Source organism: Accipiter gentilis, chromosome 26 (genome assembly GCF_929443795.1).
Source record: "Accipiter gentilis chromosome 26, bAccGen1.1, whole genome shotgun sequence".
Classification (NCBI taxonomy): domain Eukaryota; kingdom Metazoa; phylum Chordata; class Aves; order Accipitriformes; family Accipitridae; genus Astur; species Astur gentilis.
Genome location: NC_064905.1, coordinates 1,132,167 through 1,151,698, shown reverse-complemented (window position 1 = coordinate 1,151,698; position 19,532 = coordinate 1,132,167). Strand labels below are relative to the sequence as shown.

At 57.8% G+C, this 19,532-nt stretch overlaps 3 protein-coding genes across 6 annotated transcripts; 2 read left to right on the top strand and 1 right to left on the bottom strand.

The window, feature by feature from the left end:
• Positions 1-2: 2 nt before the first annotated feature.
• Positions 3-7,925, bottom strand: TMCO6 (transmembrane and coiled-coil domains 6). 3 transcript variants are annotated; one of them, XM_049829426.1, is made up of 12 exons: positions 7,817-7,925; positions 7,053-7,177; positions 6,694-6,803; positions 6,370-6,553; positions 5,017-5,121; positions 4,266-4,351; positions 3,000-3,116; positions 2,196-2,307; positions 1,933-2,107; positions 1,693-1,787; positions 938-1,105; positions 3-444 (listed from the first exon to the last, which is right to left on the bottom strand). In XM_049829426.1, exons 1-12 carry the CDS (start codon positions 7,899-7,901, stop codon positions 280-282), a joined length of 1,527 nt encoding a protein of 508 aa, XP_049685383.1. In that variant the 5' UTR covers positions 7,902-7,925; the 3' UTR covers positions 3-279. The 3 variants fall into 3 exon arrangements, with proteins under 3 accessions (XP_049685383.1, XP_049685384.1, XP_049685385.1); XM_049829427.1 differs by having other exon boundaries at positions 1,693-1,784; XM_049829428.1 differs by lacking the exons at positions 7,053-7,177; positions 7,817-7,925 and adding an exon at positions 6,969-6,995.
• Positions 7,926-9,504: 1,579 nt separating this feature from the next.
• Positions 9,505-14,479, top strand: LOC126051102 (toll-like receptor 2). 2 transcript variants are annotated; one of them, XM_049829839.1, is made up of 2 exons: positions 9,505-10,049; positions 11,107-14,479. In XM_049829839.1, the coding sequence occupies exon 2, from the start codon at positions 11,117-11,119 to the stop codon at positions 12,470-12,472; it is 1,356 nt and encodes a 451-aa protein (XP_049685796.1). In that variant the 5' UTR covers positions 9,505-10,049; positions 11,107-11,116; the 3' UTR covers positions 12,473-14,479. The 2 variants fall into 2 exon arrangements, with proteins under 2 accessions (XP_049685796.1, XP_049685797.1); XM_049829840.1 differs by having other exon boundaries at positions 9,505-10,318.
• A 2,706-nt stretch (positions 14,480-17,185) lies between these two features.
• Positions 17,186-19,174, top strand: LOC126050767 (uncharacterized). The gene is made up of 4 exons (XM_049829087.1): positions 17,186-17,804; positions 17,914-18,027; positions 18,329-18,441; positions 18,675-19,174. The coding sequence occupies exons 1-4, from the start codon at positions 17,602-17,604 to the stop codon at positions 19,172-19,174; spliced, it is 930 nt and encodes a 309-aa protein (XP_049685044.1). The 5' UTR covers positions 17,186-17,601.
• Positions 19,175-19,532: the final 358 nt, after the last annotated feature.

The window sequence follows — 19,532 nt, the reverse complement described above, 5'->3', positions numbered from 1 at the left end:
CTCCCCATCATCAAGAGCCCATCTGCCCGGGTTGCAACTCAGCTCTGCCCCTGCACCAAGCTCTGGGGAGGCATGAGGCAGGCTGCTGGTAGCTATGAGGTGGCAACAAGGATGGAAACACCCATATCTTGCCAAGGACCAGTGTCCCCATGCAGCCAGCATTGGTACTTACAGCTGGCAGTTAGACTCCTAACCAGCCCTTGGGAAAGCAGGGCACAGGGTGAACAAACAGTTTACTCCTCCTTGGAGTGCAGGGGGAGGGAAGGGAGGTGGTGTGGCCTAGGAGAAGGCAGACAATGTGGCATGGCAAGGACTGAAGTTGGATGCTCCCAGGGGCTGCCTGACCATGTCCAGCAGTGCTCGTGCCCGCTCCTGGAGTTCTGGGGTGCTCTGGTGCTGCTCAAGGGCCCGGTGCCCGCCTTGCCTGACAAAGTCAGCAGCAGCCTGTGCGAAAGGTGGGGTGAGACCTGACTGCCTGCCACCTGAGTATAGCTGCTACAGCTGATCCTGTCTGCCCAGAGCCACCACTGTACAGCCCAGGGAATGGGGCTGAAGGAATTCCCCAGAGCCCTACCAGATGCTAAATTCCCAAGCCAGGTAAATCCAGCCATGCTGATTGCTGGCTGGGAGTGCACAGGGCTTGAAGTCAGTACAACTGAATCAAAAGAATTTTCCCATAATAATCTCAAAGGGTACAAACAGCCTGCCAAAAAACCAGTCATTGTCAATGAAAAAGAACTCCTCAGAGAAACAAGAAGGGTTTCCACCCTCTGCATCACACAAGTGCCCCCCTTCAGGCACGTGTTTGGGTGCTGAAGAGGGGGGGGCTAGCATGGCAATGACTGAAAGCAGTATTATTTAAATAATAGTAATCATCCCCATCCACAGCTTTATGATGTTGTGCTTGATTCTGGGGCAGGTACCCCCCTGCTCTTACCTCTGGCCAATGCAGGAAGAGGAGGTGCAGCAGCTCGAGGCACTGCCCCACCACTTCGGGGTTGGGCAGCGTGAGGGTGGGCAGCAGCAGGGGCAGGGCAGGCTGCTGGTGCAGCTGCTGGCAGTAGCCTGGCCCCTTCTCTGCTATATTGCACAGAACTGTCAGGACCTGGACGGAGAAGCCGTGAGAGGGAGTAAGCAATGAACGCTTCATTAGCGGGCAGATTCCTGACAGGCTTAGGAGGGCTCTCAAGAATTCCCCGTGTTCTCCCCGGAGGTCCTGCCAGGTGCTTCCCCAAAGCCATGTGCCCATCAACCAGCTGGATTTTGAATGGTCTTTAAAAGCCTTCTCCATCACCACTCGAAGGCACTGTTCATCCCTGTGCCAAGCAGATGCAGCTGTACCACCCACCCCTTGGCGAAGCATCCCTCCAGGACCCCCTAAAGCTTTAGGGTTTTCTAAAAGAAGGTGGCAGCAGCCTCCCTGGGCCTGCTGCAGCTGCTGGCAGGCCCTGCCCCAAGTGAACATCTGCCTTGGGATCCCTTTTCTGCTGGGGCAAGACTCCGTCAAGGGTAAATACAGACACAGTGACTTCAAGGGAGGTGGATGGTGACTCTACCACAACACGAGACCTTCTGCCAAGCTGTTGCTACTGTCCCAAGCCAACCTCCAACTTCAGCACTGTGTGTGTGGGATTCATGCTCCTGAAAGTCCAGCTCTTCCCCCCAGACCTGGGACACAAGGTGAGGTCTTACCAACACACTGGCCATCTGGGAACATGGCAGGAGCTGCAGCAGGGCCGGGAGCAAGTCCAGGCTGAGCAGAGTGGAGCAGAAGAAGGGCTTGTCTGCTAGGGTGGGCAGAGAAGGAATGTGTCAATAAAATCAAGGTTTCTGAGGGAGGTCTCTGTAGACGAGATGCCATGAGTCTGCCAGAAATCAAGGCAGGTCCCAGCAGCAGCTCCGGCTCTGCTGACAGCCCCACGGGACACTCACCTGTGAGGTTGTTCAGCAGCCAGAGACACTCCTGTACGATGAACGGGTGCTGCTGGAGGAAGCACTGCAGGATGAGGAAGAGGGCAATGAGCAGGCGCTCATCCTGGATCTGGACTTCACAGTCTGTCTCCTCTGCGAGCAGGTTGCTGAGACACCGCAGCACTGGACAGACGAGCTGTGACGGTGGAAAACACAGAGCCCTTTAGCCAGACCAAATCCCCACAGCAGTGCCGAGAACAGCCAGCAACCTACCCGCGTCTTACCAGCTCCAGGCCCTCGGGAGCATCTTGGGGGATTTCAGAAGCCAGGTCCAGCAAGAGTGAGGTGAGGGCAGGCAAGGCCCCCAGTGACAGCAATGCCGCATTGGCTGTATGGCTGCAAAGGGAAAGGACAGCATGGTTGCTTTCAGCACTCAGAGAGGGAAAACTGCTGCAGGTGTCACCTAACAATGGGGCCTGGAAATTCAGAGCAATCTCCTGAACCACCATAGGGCTTGTTTCATGTTTGAATAGCAGCTTGTTTCAGAGTTTATGAGAAAGTTTAAAGCCAGTTTAAAAACAGATCCACTGGAATTATCTGTGTGCGTCTGGAAACAACAGCCCCGATCCTTCTTTGAGTACCTACGCATTCCTTTCTGCTGAGGCTGCTGAAAGAGATGGCACTGGAGCAGCCATGCCAAGGCAGACAAAGACTGTTGGCAGCAGCCAGCCTGGCCAGGTGACACTAAGCCAACCCCAGAAGCACGAGGATTCAGGGAGCTTGCCTTGGGGAGTACAGGGGACAACTCCAGATACAGGGAGGCGACTGGGGGGGGTTTGGAGGGCTAGGAACAGCCTTCTCAGGTTTATCACCTGTTATTACCTTGTAAAGGAACTCAGTGATGCTGCAAATAGCATGTGTGTCCTCAGATACGAGAGCTGGAATGCCCAGCATGGCAGGGAAATTGCTTTCCCAAGGGAAAGGGGCAAGAGAAGGCAATCCTGGTCCCCTCACAGGACCCTGGGCCTTCATGCCTCTCTCTTTGGCTGCCCCCAGGGAACTCAAAATGAGGAGAAAAGCATGTTTACCTACAAATGATGTAGTGGAGACACCATGCAAACTCCACAGCTGCTCCTATCCCAGCCTTGAGGCTGGAGCAAACCAGTCGAAGCATGTGCTGCGGGAGAACAGAGTCCAGAACCAAGCTGGGATCAGAACAGCAGAGTTAATGGAGGCACAGGCCAGAGCACAAGCAGGACAAACAACTGGCAGAAAGACACTAGTCCTGGCCACCAAGCAGAGAGTTGCTCTTGCCTGTACTGGGGGCCACATGCTCCAAAAACACACCTAGAGAAGACTCTTAAGGGCTGCAGCCTCAGGCACCACTAAGGCCCAGCACAAGCTCTAGCTGTCCATGGCAGGGCCTGGGGGCACTCAGGACACCTTGGCTGGGGTCACATTTTTTGCACTGGGGGCTGTCAAGCTGATCTTTTCCTTCGCAGGAGGAATACAGCCAGAATTCCCCTGCGAGCCTTCCCTACTCAACACTGTCCTTTACTGAAATACCAGAGCTGTCTGCTCAGATGAGGCTGAGGGAAAAAAGTCAAGCCCTGCACCCTGATCTGCAACAGAACCTCCATAGTTCTGATAGGATTCTGCTCTGAACTATTAGTATCACTGGGATGAGAAAGGCGTTGCTGTCCCTGGCATGCAAATACCATGCTGAGCCCCAGGGCCTATCCTGATGCAGGGTTAAGAGGCTGTCATGGTTTAACCCCAGCCAGCAACTAAGCACCGTGCAGCCACTCACTTACTTCCCCTCCACCCAGTGGGATGGGGGAGAGAATTGTGAAGAAAAAAAACCCAGTAAAACTCGTGGGTTGAAATAAGAACAGTTTTATAGAACAGAAAGGAAAAAAATAATAACAATAATGAAATGGCAATAATAATAAAAGAATTGTAATATACAAACCATGCACAATGCAATTGCTCACCACTCGCCAACCACTGCCCAGTTAGTTCCCAAGCAGCGATCCGCCCCCAGGCCAACTCTCCCCAGTTTATATACTGGGCCTAACGTCACATGGTATGGAATACCCCTTTGGCCAGTTTGGGTCAGGTGTCCTGGCTGTGTCCCCTCCCAACTTCTTGTGCCCCTCCAGCCTTCTTGCTGGCTGGGCATGAGAAGCTGAAAAATCCTTGTCTTAGTATAAACACTACTTAGCAACAACTGAAAATATCAGTGCGTTATCAACATTCTTCTCATACTGAATCCAAAACATAACACTATACCAGCTACTAGAAAGAAAATTAACTCTATCCCAGCCAAAGCCAGGACAGAGGCTTGGACTCACGGTATGATCTCTGTGGGGGCTTCCTTGGCTTGGAGGAGCTGTGAGAGGACGTAGCCCAGACCTTCCAGCACAGCCTCATGGGGGGACTGCAATCAAACAGAACAAAGCTAATCCTGCATGACACAGCCAGGGGATCCCTGGGTGTCAGCTGCTGTGCTGGTGAGAGGGCGATACCTCTTTTTCAAACCAAACCAAGCAGGTGATCCGTGCAGTCTCTCCATGCCTGGAGAAAAGGGGGCATAGCAGGGGACCGGGGGTGACAGAGCAACCTATGGCCACACCAAAGCTGAGCTGTTCCCACTCCCCACACTCAACATGGGCTGCAGCTGTAGGGATCCAGGAACCCAAACACAGCAGCAGTGCTGCTTTGAGCATTCAGATCTGCAAACGACACCCCTGCTCACTGTGTTGGTCTCATATGCCTGCTGGACCCAAGATGTGCAGAGGGGAGAAGCCTCCAGCTCCCCGTGTTACAGACTGGTTATCAGCAAGCCGCAGTTACGGATGTGAGGCATTCAGCTGCAGAAGAGCACAGGATGGTGACCTGAGCCCCAAAAATGGAGTGCAGGAAAGCCCATGAGAGACCCTCACCTGCAGGGGAACACCCCTCTGCAGAGGGGTCTCTGCCTGTGGCCACAGCTGGAAGGAGGGCTGGTAACTCAGTACTGTCAGCCAGCATCTCAAGGGCATAAGAAAAGACGTCTTTCTGGGGCAGGGCAGGGGAAGAGTGTGACTGGGCTATTTCACCCACCTGGATGCAGGATGCCAGCACTGGAATGATGCCCTGAGGCAGAAGCTGCTTCCTCACAGCTTTGCTTTCTACTACCAGGTTCCCCAGCGTGTACAAACACAGCTCCTGAAACATGCCCAAGAGAGCAAGTTACCACCTCTGCACTCCACAGGGGGACTGTGGCCAGCCAGCAAGGCCTCTAGGTCCCTGCACCCTGGGACTAGGGCACACACTTCCCCTGAGCAGGGCAGAAGCTGTCTTCAGAGGGGTAAACAGAGATGGATACTGCTGGATTCTTTAGCTACCCTATTCCCAGCTGTATCAGCTTCAGTTTATTCTTTTTCTGTCTGGCTCAGGTCAGGATCTGATCACTTCTACTTTGGAGGTTTTTCAGGCTTCTAATTATTGCTACATTTCTCTGAGACACCTCTAATTCCACAGTATTCTGGAGACTGCTGGTGTGCTGCATCAAAATGTGATCATCACCTTGGGGTTGCTCCCCATCTTGGTCCTTAGCTCTGATCCTGTCTGATTCTCAAAGGAGTACCGTGCACTGCAGAAGGCGCACTGCTTGGCATCTGGAAAAACACATGGGTGTTCCAGAGCTACTCCAACTGCTCGCTCCTTCGCCCAGATTAAATTGCACAGCTTGGAGCCACAGACGCTCTGCTCTTCCTCCCGACCTGGCCGAAAGCCTGCCTGCTTGTTGCAGGAAGGTAAGCTGACAAAGTAGCTGTTCCTGCATCCCAGACTGCTGCTGCCCATCTCTTTCACTTTTCCAAGATCTTTTAAAACACCTAAACTGGCCCGCATCTAGTATTTCTGCTTTACCTGCCACACAGACACCAAGGTACCTCCCGTCCAGGTCCAGCCTGCATCAAGAGGCCAGACCACGTGTCTGATGATGGAGTCCAACTGCCACAGCCTGCAGTTCCTGCTTCCCTAAACAGAGCTTGGAGCTCAAGAGGAGGAACACACTGCAAGTGGGGCAAACCACTGCGTCCTGGGCTGCGGCAGGAGGATTTGCCTGGCCCAGATGAGGCTTGGGAGCATTAAGAGCAGCCTGCAGCTACCTGGAAGGAGGTGCAAACACAATGGATCCAAACTCCTCTTGGTGCTGGGACAGGCCACAGTGTAGGGGGTCTCCGTATTTCCAAGACTTGGCCAGACAAAGCCTTCCTGCCCTGGGCTAGCACCAGGGACAGTCCTGCTCCAAGGGGAAGGCTGGACTAGAGACTTCCAGAGGACCCCTTCCCACCAGCACTCCTATGTGAGCCATGTTAGGCTAAGGCTGGCCAAAAGAGGTCAACACCCAGCCGCTGCCAAAAGCTTATCAGGTGCCAGAGTCCTGGCGAACGTAAGCACGGATCTTACCGTGAACTCAACACTGTGTCCTGAGAGGTAGGTGAGGAGATAGGAGGTCACTGGCAGACATGCCTCAGCCACAGCAGGGTCACTGGAGTGGGAGAGCTCGTGGAGACAGCGGGCTGCCTCCATCTGTATGTCAGCCAGGCTGCTGGTGAAGAGCCCGATGAGTGTCTGGATGCTACCGTCCAGCCTGGTGGAACCCAAAGGGTGTTGTCACCTCCTGCCTTCCACCCTCGGCCACACACCAGCTCACCCACACAACAACCGGGACAAAGAGCCACTCTGGACATGCCCTTGGTAACAGCCATGCAGTGCCAGACCTGGGCTGACCTGACAAACTTCTGCTGAGTCTCCTTGTTCTGCAGAGCCCAGCGGAGACGGGTGAGTGATCTTTTCCTGTCTTCTGAAGCCCTCTGCATGCCTCTGAGCAGCTCAAGAACCTATCCGAAAATTAAAAGATGGGTGAATTTCAAGCAGTGCCAGGGTTAAGATTTCATCCCGTTAATCCTGGAGGCAGAGAAATGCAGGGCGCAGAGATGGTCACAAAGAACCTTACTGTTTCTCACCATGTCTGGCAGTGACTTAGAAAACACTCCCAAACCCACCTCTGCCCAGGCTCCTCCACATGCCTAGAGGCTGGGGAAGACCCCAGGGACCCCCATCACCACGGAGAACATCATGCTCTTCACCTCATCCTCTGAGAGAGGGTCCGGCACGATCTCTGCTCCATCCTGTCCACCCTCCTCTGCTGCGGTGTCCTCCCGCAGAAGCCGCTTGCTGACCAGCTGCTCCTGCCGCCGGGCTTTCCTGAGAGCTGTGATCGAATCGGTCCCCGTCACCACCTGCCTAGGTCAATACGCTTTTCCATCCCACCAAAGAGCCTCATCCCTTTTAACAGGGAGAAACTGCCAGTTCCTTCCTGTGCGAGCCAGGGAGAGACACACGAGACCGCGACTGCATTCAGACCTTGCATGCCGCAGGGCTGCGGGGTCGGGCACTCACTCATCAACAGGCAAAGCCACGGCTGGGCAAACCAGCATGAAGGCAGGACAGAGGCGTAAGGACCATAGCGGCCACACTGGGAGGGACCCAAGGCTGGTTTTACATAGGCGAGACCTTGGAAAACCCAAACTGCAGGGAGGTGGTTGAGGAAATGGGGCATCCAGGGCAGAAAACTCAAGTGGATTTAAAAAACCCCACCACTGTAAAATGCTACCCCGAGTGGGCAGGGTGCCTGCAGATGCCCCCAGACGGGGCGGGGGGGCCGGGGCACTGTTTGGGTCCCGCTGTGGGGCAGAGCCGGCGGCCGTGGGGACTCCCACCAGCGGCCCCCGCCACCCACGGCGGGGGGCGGGCAAACCCGCCCGGGCGCCCCCGGCCCCGAGACCTCGGCCCAGGGCCCGGGCCCGTCCTGCCGCGCTGCCCCCTCCCCGGTCCCGGTCCCGGTCCGGACCTGCCTCTCGCTCTCGCCGCCGGGCCCGCAGCTCCTCCGCGCCGCTGCCGCTGGGCCCAACGCCGCGCCGCCGCCGGCCCCACATGGCGGCGGAGGGAGGAGGAGGAGGAGGAGGAGGAGGAGGAGGCCGGACCGGGGCGGGGAGAAAGGCGGGCAGGGCAGCGGGGAGGAGGCCGGGCGGAGCCGGGCCGGATCACGGAGGTGTCGCCGGGCAGCCTCGGGAAGGGGGGCCGGGGCCCCGCTCTTCCCCCAGAGGGCTCGGCCGCCGGGGTCCGCCCGCAGCCCGGGGAGCCCCGGGGCCCGAGGGCCAGTCCCCCCGCTTCGCCTGCCCAGCTCCCATCCCGGCAGGACCAGGATCGGCCCTTCCCGGGGCAGGGGCTCTGCTGGGGCATCTCCCACCGTCCTGCTGCTGCGGCTTCAGGAGGGAGCTTGGGCGGCCCCGCTGCGGGGGGGAGCGCATGGTGACCCTCTTCGGTGCGGTCAGCGGTCACGGCACTGGCTCCGGGGACGGGGCACAGGGCCTGCATGCGGGGACATGGACACGAGTGTGCACAGCGCGGGGGGAGGGGGGGGACACCAGAGGATGAACTCCTCCAGCCTTGCAGCGCTGAAACCAGCCAGCCTCTGGGCTCAGGCACGGTTTCTGTCCCCACAGGGCTGGAGTGCATCTGTGTTGAAGCCAAAAAAAGCCCAGAGACTCACCAGAAACATAAGACAACAGGGTCTCGGTGTCCTGGGATCTTCCACAGTGGTGATGAGAACAAGAAAGTCGTCACCCAAAAGGTGCTTCCAAAACCACGTCTGAAGCAGGGTGTGGCTAGCCACGGAGGAGATAGAAGACCTCATTTTTCCCCAGAAAGGCATTTGGGGGAATTTGCAGCTGGTGGCCAGGAACGAGCAATTAAAAGGTACCAGGCCCAGAGAAAGCTGCCAACCTCACCAAAAGGAGTAGTGAGGAGAACTCAGAAAGGCTGCTGTGATTTTTTCCATGATGCATACAGCAGCAGTTTTGTGTAACCCGAGGATGGAGAAGAGGAATCATAGAATGGCTGAACCCCTCTACACAAGAAATTGCTCAAGGAAAGGCAGCAAAGCAGTGCAGCGCTCCACCCGAGATGCCAGGAATAAAAAATTGAGCTGCAGTAGATGTAACAACCAAAAGGAGACTTTCCCTTCACCCACCCAGCAGCAGAGTGCGTGGGACAGGCAGCTCCGGCCCCAGCTGTTCTTGCACTGATAGTGTCTCTCTGTAATGCCATGTTAACAACAAACTGGGAATTGCATCTTCTAGCTGTGCAGTTTTGTTGCCTTTCTGAAACCAACACAGGCAGAGAAATCCCCAGGGAAGAAAAAATCCCTGACAGATCTTTCCAAATGCCTGGTGGTCTCTGCTCGCTGATGGAGAGCGTTAACATCTGGCTGCAGGCACAACCACCAGCTGCCAAAGGAGCATGGGGCAAGTGATTTGAGTTCCTTGGCCAAGCCTAGTAGCTATCTTGCCAAGGAAGCCGAGCTTGGGTGAAGAAGTGCCCTTTGCAGCATTGGGCTGTGCACACAGCAGATGGGAATTTGTTCTGTCCCCACCCTACATGGGACACAGCCATCTGGGGATGGTCTGGATACTGGGTATGACAGTCCTGTACCCTTCTGCATTGCCTTGTGCAGGGTGCTCAGCACCCGGTGGGCTCCAAGGCACATCAAGCCCAGAGCATCTGGAAGCAAAGGTGTGTTTGGACTGGTCCCAAGAGTGCATTTAGGGCACCTTGACTGCACTCTCTTCCCTCATCCTTCCTAGGAAAGTAAGCAGAATTGACACTCGGACCAAAACCTTTCCCAGCCCATGGCCGTGGGCAGCCACAAGAGTCCCTTGCTGCAGGGGGAAGAAGACTTGGGCGGCTGCTGTGTGGAGCGTTGCTTCCTGTAGCACAGCCAGCCCTGTCCTGCTTAGGAAGTCACGCAGCGGGAACAAGGGCAGTGCCCGGGAGCCTGCCTTGACGTGCCCATCAGCCCCGAGCACGTGGATCTAAACACAGCCAGGACAGGCTGCGGAAGCACCAACGGCAGCTGGAAGACACCTGCAGGCACTGAGGTCTCATCCGGCTGGAGGCAGAGGAGGTTCAGCCGCCGGAGAGAGCCAAGCACTAGCAGAGCCTTTGGCAGCTAAGCCATAGGTTTCGCAGCAGCTACAGGAAGCAACCGTGGGGCAAGGAAACGTTTCAGTGTGAGTTGCCTGGTGAGTCACTGGACAAACCCACCCCACTTCGTGCTGCGCCCCCCACAGTGAGGGAGACTTCACCTAAGTGCTGGAGGAGAGCTTCTCCCCAGGAGGGTGGTGCAGCACCCGCGACAGCACAGAGAGCTCCGTCCTGGGAGATTTTTGAGACACAGCCAGAAAAAGCTGTGGCTGATCCGGGCTAGTGCTGGCAACAGACCTGCTGGAAGCAGGAGATTGGACTGGAGACCCCCAAAGACTCCTCGCCACTGCCCCGTCTGGGCGCTCAGGTAGAGCTAAGGCAGCACATTCTTAGGAGCCTTTAATCTTTGCTTGCTGCTTTTCTGCGATCTGTTTTATAAGACTCTCCCGTCACCTGGACAGCAAAACAATACTCGCTGCTGACAGACACATACAGACCCTCAGAAATTATTTTCTACCATCCTCTTGGAGGCTGGTAACGAATCAAATCTCTGAGTGAGAAAAAGGAAAATATGAAGCTCTCTGTTGCAATTTCCTGCCCCAGATTAGAGAGTGCACCACGCAGAGAAACAAACAGAGCTGTGGCTCTCCCATCCTGCGGTCAGACTGATATAGCTGGCTTCACTGTCTGTAACTCAACATTTCTAGTTTCTCCTGATCCGTGAGATTTCCTGGTCGCTTAGGAATGGGAGTCTGCAGCAAAGCAGCCCAGGCCAGAAAGCGCAGAGCCTGGTAGCTGCTGCCTCAGGAGGAGCCACCCTGCTTCGCTGAAACCCTGCTTTTGGGGTGGGGTGAGACCACTGCCACTGACTCCCCGCCGAGGAGCGCATGGCAGAGGTGTAGCTTTTGGGTGTTTCACTGGGGATTTGAGCTTTGCCCTGAGTCATGGCTGAGTAGCCAGGCGGGTGCTGGTGGGGTGTGTTGGACCCACACAAAGGGCAGTGGGGCAGGAGGGATGAGGGCAGCGCCGTCTGCCTGAGGGGCGGCTCTCTGGGGCCAAACCTGCCCAAGCCAGCCCTCCAGCTGGCTGGATCTGAACGGTCTCCCCAGCTGTCACAAGAGTGCTGCCTTTCACCATTGCTCTCCTCATTTCTAGGTTGTTCGCCATGAACGTGGCTGCTCTCCTCCTCCTGGGGCTGGGGCTGTTGGAGGCAGAAGGCAGGTGTTTCTTCAATCGCACTCAGGAGCACTGTGTGTGCTATAACCTGTCCCAGGAAAGCATAAGCAGCATCATCCAGTGCCTCCCAGCCTCTGTTGTGGAGTTTTCGGGGGGAGAGCTGGAAAGATACATAGCCTTCCCAATCAACAACCTGGACCCCTCTGCCATTGGAATGCTGGGCTCCCTTGTCATCAGGAAAATAATTTTTGGTGATCTCCTGGTGCCTGAGATACTCCTTGCCCGTGTCCTGAGGCTCTTCTCCTACACCCAGGTGCAGGAGCTGGTGTTTGAGCGCTGCATTTTCAAGGGGAGAGGCAACTGGGATGAAATGGCCCGCCAGGACTTGCCCATATTGTCCCTGCGCTTCCACAACGTGACATCTGCCCCGCTGACAGGCCGTGAGCAGGACTTCTCTAGTCTAAGCAGCTGGCTGGAGACCCTGCAGGAGCTGGCTGTCATTGGCTCCCATGTCACCAACCTGCCCTGTGGCATCGGAAGGGTGTTCAGAGCTCTGCGCTCCCTGGACATGGCACAAAACAGTGTTGGGGATGAGAGCTTGATGCTCACCTTCTGCAAGGGGGCTTTCCCTCAGCTTCAGGTACTGAGTCTGCAACGCAACAACCTGACATCCTACCACAGCGTGTGTGAAAGCGTGCAGCTACTGCATGAGCTCCAGCATCTAGATCTCAGCCAGAACAAGCTCATGGCAGACCTGTCCTCCTCCTGCCAGTGGCCAGCGTGCCTCCGAATTTTTAACTTGTCCGACACTGGCTTGGATAAAGTCCTCACGCCTCTGCCTCCCAGTCTAGAAGTGTTGGACATGGGCTGCAACCACCTCCATACTGTAGACATCTCCCTTAGCTCCCTGAAAAAGCTCTTCCTGAGCCAAAACATGCTGCAGGCTTCCCCCTCCATCAGGAATTGCCCCATGTTGGAGACCCTCCACCTAGACAACAACTTGATCACAGAGCTCCCATGGGATGAGGTGAAGCTCCTGGGGCGCCTGTGGGATGTGGCTGCGGCCGGCAACCCCTACAACTGCTCGTGCTCTGGGGCCGGGGGGCTCCAGGCGCTGGCGCGCATGGGGCACCTTGGGCAGGGCTGGCCCCAGGACTACACGTGTCACTCCCCACCTCAGTACCAGGGCAGGCTGGTGAGGGACGTGCCAGTCTCGGTGCTGCAGTGTAACAGTGCTGCAGTGATTGCCCCTGTCTGCGTTGCCCTCGCCCTGCTTGGGGTAGCCGGGGCCATCTGCCTGGTCAGATCCAGGCCTGGGCTCGCCCGGCCCTGCCGCAGAGTGTGAAGGGGATATGTGACTGTTCCCACCAGTGCTTCCCCACAGGGGCTCAGCCCCAGGGGCCGCAAGGCCAGGATCTCTGTGGGAAGACTCACAGGACCCCCAAGTTCTGGTGAGGGGCTGTCTTGATGTCCCCAGTCCCGGCTCCCCTGTGGAGCAGGACTGTCCCCAGCATTATCCCACAGTGGCTGTAGCTCTGCCTGTCCAAGTTTTAGGGAAACCCCCAAGCAAAGCTCCTTGCCTTGCTTCGTCCCAGGGCTGCATCCTCCCAGAGGGGTTTTCCTTATGGCCAGCTCTAACTCCCCAAGCCCCAGCAGGCACCCATTGTCCCTGTGATACCATCTGCCCTGAATGAGAGATGTTCAGCTCCATCATATTTGCACCGCTGCAGGTGGTGCTCAGATGCCCCAAGCCTCACTGGGGTCTGGCGGTCCCCACCCAGAGCCCCCCTCCCCCCCGCCCCTCCTTGTAGCCCTGTGCCCCCCAGCCCAGCTGTTCTCGCAGCCCCCATGACCCCTTTGCTGATCCTCCATCTCTCCTTACCTGGGGCTATGGCTGGGCATGGCTGTGAGGATACCTGGGTTGTGAGGATGTCTGCTTAACTGCTATTTAGCATAAGAGAAAAACCACAAAAGACAGGAAAATGAATAAATTAAACACCCCTATACACAAACACTAACAAGCAGGAGGTAACACAGACAGCAACCAAGACCTGAGCTCTCAAGGCACTGGTGGACAAACCCCTCAAGTGTGACCTTGAAAAGGTTCACTCAGAAACTTTTTAACTGGTAGGAAGAAAACGGGTTTATTCTGGGTTCTGGGTTGTTCAGAAAATGTCTCATAGGAAAGAGAAAATTGATTATGGGATACCGAGGGAGACTGGGGGAATGCAAAACTTACTGGGGAATGTTTATGGAAAGCATCAAAGGGAGGGTCATGGTGGGTGGGTAGGGAAGGAACAAGCATGGGAAAATGGGGACAGGGAAGAAGGGGGCTGGTGGTAGGTAGGCCACACTCGCCTGGCAAGGCCCTGTGCTTTGTCCCCATGGTCTGTCCTGCCTTCTCATTAAAATCCGTGCCTGGGTATTTTCTATGTCACCTCACTCTCTATTCTGTTTGTGCACATGTGTGATCTGTGAGCAAACACAGGCTGGGACTAGCCGGTGGGTGGGAAACCAGAGTGTGGAAAGACCCAAGGCTGGAGCTGGAGAGTGGCTAAACAGGGCCTTGGGTCCAGCCATGGATCTGTGATGGATTTGGGGTCTATTGCATGTTTGAGGGCAGACGGGTGTGCACCTGCCTGTGGGTTGAGGGTGGGGATGTGGGATTGTGCCACCAGCCCACATCACCCCTGAGCAGCTGGAGAGGAGGGATGGGGCTGTGCTGCCTGTGTGCTTGTGTTCGTGGGAGCATCGTTGGTGGTTAGATGGGTGCAGGAAAAGGCACTGCTCAGCTTGTGTTGACCCGTGTGGACATGTGTACACCACGTGTCTGCATTTGCATCTTGGAGATTGGTGCTCAGCCTTGCTACTGACTGGACTTGGGAATAGGGAGTAGCAGCCGCTGTCTAATGGATGAGGAAGGAGAAATCACTGTGTCCCAGAACCCTAGGATTTGCTTTCCCTTAGCAGCACCCACATGAAGCACAACCCCGCCCCTTGCTCTGCTCCTGATGGAGCCCCAGGTGCTGCTTGCTCCATTTGCAATGGTGGCTCATGTCCAGCCTAGCATCACCCTCACGCCTGAAGACATTTGGGCAGGCAGAGGCTCAGGGAGGCAGGGGCAGTGTTGTAATCTCATTCTATAGGGGGAATGGTGGCAGACGGAGGGACGCGTGTGCATCTCCTCATTGTGCCTGGTCCTGTCCAAATGCAAGGGACAGGGGCTGTCCTGGGACCTCTCTTCTGTCTCCCACAGTCTGCATTTCCACAGACCACAGAGATCCTCAGCGTCAACATTTCCTTCTGTGCTTGCTTGGTATGAATGATCTCCAATAAATGTGATTCTGTGGTTTGTGGTTGCTTCTCGTGTCTAGAAAACCTTCATGATAGTCCAAGGTCCCTCATCTCCTGTCCCCGGCTTGCAAAGATGTCCCTCTTGGAGCCAGGAGCATGCCAATGGTGCGAGTGGGTCCAGGTGCCCACTTGCGTCCCATGGTCCCGCTGACTCCTTGCCCAGCAGGGCTCAGCCTCCTGAACATGGTGCCTCTGGGTTGGGCCTGGCTCTGCCTGGCTCTGCCCACACAACTGTGCATGACATCCATTAATAATGCAAGGGAACAGGATCCCCCCGTGTAACCCCATCCCCTGTCCTGTCTGAAACAGCAGCTCAAGGGCTGCTGCTGCTGAGCTGGCCATGGATGCCAGGAAGGTGAGTGCCATCATGGGGGACATCACAGGGTGGTTTGGAGGGATCTGTCCCCTGCCTTCAGTGCAGCATGGCCGGCGCTGCCCAGCTCCCCAGGGGCTCATCCAACTCCTGGCAGGTGCTGGGTGCGTGGAGCTGGACCTGTCTCATTCCCCCTCCGTCCTGTGTCTCAGCAGGCTGAGCAGCATATCTGTGTACGAACAGCCGTGGGACTTCACCAGGCAGAAGGTAGAGCTGGGGCTCAGGACACCTGCAGCATCCCAGTGCCTTCAGCCCAAACCCCCATGTCAGGGAGCCGGGCTGGGGCAGAGCCACAGCTGTGGTGGCACTGGGACCACTGGCCATGCTGGTGGGCCTGGCCTGGGCAGTGGTGATGGGGAGGGGGTGTCCTCCCCACCCTGGTGGCTCTGAGCACCGTGGTTGTAGCAGGAGGGTTCTGGAATGATGTGAAGCCCTGCAATGTGGCCCCAGGCTGCGGGGTGGAGGGAACAGAGCTGGGGTAGGTGGGGATGACAGCCCCACACCCCCCCCCCCGCACCACCCCATGCTCAGTGTTTTCAGGGCCGGGGGAAAGCTGGGTGGCCAGCAGCGAAGACCCCCTGCAGCTTCTCTTCACTGGGAAGGAGGTCCAGGTGAGAGTGACAGGGACATGGGCATCAAGGGGGACAAGAGTCCCTGGGGAACCAGACAGGAGCAGGGGGCTCTGTCCCAGCTACCTGCCACGCTCAGGACCCTGATGGGTGCTGAGGTCTTGGGCTGATCCTTCCCTACACCTCTATGGGCCCCTCTCTTGTGGGGGGCTCCTGGGGATTACTAGATTTCAGGGGAAGGGAGGGGGGTCTCCCCCCACCCCTGCCTGTACCAGGTTCTCTAAGCCACCCCTGCCATCTCCATCCCACTGTGCCGAGTCCCTCCTTTACCCTGCACTGGTCATACTGGGATGGGGGAAAGCTGAACATTATCACCCTCCCTCCCTTGTGCCAGGACAGCTTCTTGACTATCGACGATGTCTTCCACTTGGATGCAGGACAGGTATCCTTCTTCTGCGCCCCTATCCCCAGCCAGATAAGCCAGGGACATGCTGGCCCAAGCTGTGGGCTGGGGCACCCAGCTGTGGTCCCGGGGGCACTGGGCACCTCTGCCAGCTCCTCAGGTGTACAGGCAGTGCTGGGGACCTGGGGCTTGGTCCTATGCGTGGGTCTGCTGGTGTTTCTCACCCCTTCCCCATTTCCTCTTGGGTGCTGTGCCATGGCTGCCATGCTGTCTGTGCCTTAGTGCCCGTGCCGTGCTCTCTCTGGTGTGCTGTGCACCACTGTGCCATGCCATCTGTGCCATGCCATGCCATGTATGCTGTGCATCTATGCTGTGTCATCCATGCTGGGCTATCTGTGCTGTGCTACCCGTGTCATACCATCAGTCTTGTGCTGGGCCTGATGCATGCCAATGCCCTCTGTGCTGGCCATTTGCACTGTGCTGTCCATGCCAGGCCATGCTGGCTGTGCCATGCTGGCTGTGCCATGCCATCCCTACTCTGCTGGCTACATCTCTCCTCCCAGGAGAAGGTCCTGGAGTTGGCAAGACCACAGCTGGCCCTGGTTCCCCTTGGCTACAGCATGTCCCTTCTGCTGTGGAACCCCCATGGTCCTGGGACACAGCTACCCTTCCAGAGCATCATCTGGCAGGTGAGGGCACAGGGCATGGCAGGGGAGAGGTGACAGTGCAACTGCACAGTGCTGAGCTCCTGGGTTGACCAGCTGACCCCGGTCCTGCTGGTATGGGTGTGAGACCCAGCCACGGGTGCCAAGAACCAATGGCTCCCAGCTTGACCAGCTTGTCCCCAGGTGATTGACACCATCTTCCAAGAACTGGAGGCCTTGGGGGGTGATGCGCAGAGCCTGCAAACTGTCAGCCTGGTCCAGGTAGGGTAGGAGCAGGGCTGGCCACGATGCCCTGGGGTGGGGGCTCCCCTTCCCTCTCTGCAACTGGCCAGACCCTGCTGTGCCAAGGGGCATATATTGCCCCAGTACTGGAATCCAGTCCCCTATGCTGGAGGGTCACCTGCGGCTGGAGACCTTTGGATCCCAGGTTTTCTCACCTTTTCGCAGGACTTCCCAGGCATGGGAAGCCTTGGCTGCCCATGGGATGTCTCCCAGGCTCCAGCAGCATGGTGGGAACAGAGGAGCCCTCTAACACCTTCCTGCCCAGCTCATGGTTGGGCTTTTCCTGCCAGCCACTGCTCCCTGTGGCCTGAAGGTCCCTCTGGTGTGTCCTTGGTTGGCACAAGAGCGATGCCAGCTCCTGCCACTGGGCTGGGCCCTGCCCTTTGGCTCTCGGATGCTGCCAGGGACTTGCCAATCTCCACACAGGACTTGGATGTTCCCAGGACTCTGCCTTTCCCTGTCCCCAGGGCTGAAAAACCTGGGAGTGACCCTGAGATCTCTCCCTTCTCAGCCTTACCTGTGCATGGCCACGAACAGCCTGCATCCCCAGTTAGTGTGGGATGCCAGCAGCCCCCTCTTTCTGCCCCTCTGCCTAACACAGCCCCATTCCAGGTCTGCACCCATGACAAAGCCTGGGACCTGCTCCGTCCTAACGGCCGAGCCCTGCAAGTGATGGATGTTGCACCCCTGGGCCTGTAGGTACCTGATGCTCCATGGTCGGGCAGGTACTCCTGGGGTGCTGGTATCCCAATATCAAGCGTGGGGCTGGGCAGGGACCATGGTGCCCAGCCAGATGACGGCCAGCGGTATCCCTCAGGGAACCCAGGCATGCAGGAGGTGGGTGGACATGGCCGTCCTCACTCGCTCTTGTCTCCCTCTGCTTCCAGGATTGTGGAGGAGGCAACAGAAATTGCCGTGCCTGATGCCCAAGCTGCCATCAGCGTCTACACATGGGGGCTGGGTGCCATCCCGGCACTGTTCCAGGGGTGTGCACAGCAGCCCCCCTCAGATGGGTGCTCAGCCACGCAGGGGTGAGGGATTTGGCAGATATCCCACAGGGTCAGAAGGATTGGGCCACGGGGCACTGAGGCTGGCTCCGGACACTGCTACAGCCTCACTCCTGCGCTGGGCTCTCCCTAGTGCCAGCAGCCTCTTCACTCTCACCGTGGAGCAGGAGCTGGAGGGTGGCAGGCACCAGCGCTCAGCCCTCAGGATCCTGGCACCCGGTGGGGCCATTGGGCCCTGCCCCAAGCCGTACGTACTGCAGCTGCACCTCTGCACTGGGGCTGAGCCACGTCCCCTCTGGCACCCCCGCGGTGCCTGCTGCGGGGTTGGGGGGGGGTTTGGTACCCGGAGGTGAAGCAGGAGGGACCCTGACACACCAGCAGAAGCCCACGGCTGGGAGCCAAGGGGGTGCCACCGCTTCCTGGGGACGTGGGCTTGTTCCCAGAGTGGCCAACCCATCCTCGGGCTGCCACGGGTCGGGGCTCAGCCTGCCTGACGCATGGGTTCCACCCTAATCCCTCTCCTGGGGTGTCTCTCGCCCCATATTCAGGGCACCGGCTGCCAGCCACCCCCCACCTGACACTGGCTGCTTGCCCTGGATCATCGAGCGGATGCTGGAGGGGAACAGCCTGACGTTCCTGCTGCTGTGTGTCACGCTGCCAGGTAGCCCTTCGGACTGGGATGCTGCTTTGGGGTCCCCCCTCCCTGACATTTCCCCCTATCCCGCCCCACACCTGGCACTTGGTCCCTGGGCGATGCCTGGGGATACCCGCCGTCGTCGGAAGCTGGACACCAGCTTTACTCATCCCATCAGCCCCAACCCTGGGCCAGGCACTGGGACGTCCCTGTGTTGGTGGCCCCCCGTGGCCCCTGCTCAGGGCTTGCTTCTCTCCCAGACACCTCCAGAGAAGAGATGCTGGCAGCCCTGCAGCTGGCCAAGCGGGTGAAGGGGCTGGCCAAGACGATCTCAGCCACATTCTGGGACCCTGTGCAAGAGGTTGCGGCACGTCGGAGGGAGATCCGAGGGCTGCGGATGGAGCTGCTGGCTGGAGCTGGCCTCCCTGAGCAGAAGATGGCTGTGGCCCAGCTGCGGAGAGCCCTGCGGGAGCTGCAGGTTGGGGAATGCCCCTGGCCACCAGATGGGACCAGGATGGCACCGATACCCCTCCGGTTGGATGAGGTCTGGGCTCCATCCTGGTGTCAAGACCCTTGTCTGGAACTGAGGGCAGGGGCTGAGGGGCTGCCTGCTGGGGGTGGGGGGGGAGACAGTGGGGGTGGGATGTGTCTCCGGAGCTTTGCCATGCCTGGAGGTCTCCAGCACCCCAGCAAGGACCCCCAGCCCCTTTTTCCAGGTGCTGAAGAGCCAAGGGTGGGAGAAGAAGCAGGCAGCGGCTGAGGTGCTCAGGACAAGCGAGATGCATCAGCCCAGTGCCAAGGTGGGCACAGGTCAGGCTGCGGCCCCCCATCCAGGGACAACCCAGGTGCAGGAGAAGCCCTGAATCCTGGCTGCGTCCCCATAACATCTCCTCCTGCTCCCACAGGACTGGGTCTCCACAGGAAATACAGCACTGGGCCAGCAGTCTGGGACCCGAATGCCCCCGACCAGTGCTAGCCTGGAGCCAGCAGGTCGGGAGCGTGGGGACAGGCACACACCCCACGCCTGGGTGGCTGACATGTGGGCACGGAGCATCACTTTACATGGTGGGAAAAAGCTTCGCCTGGGCTGGAAGAGGCCTCAGTCCTTCATTTAAACT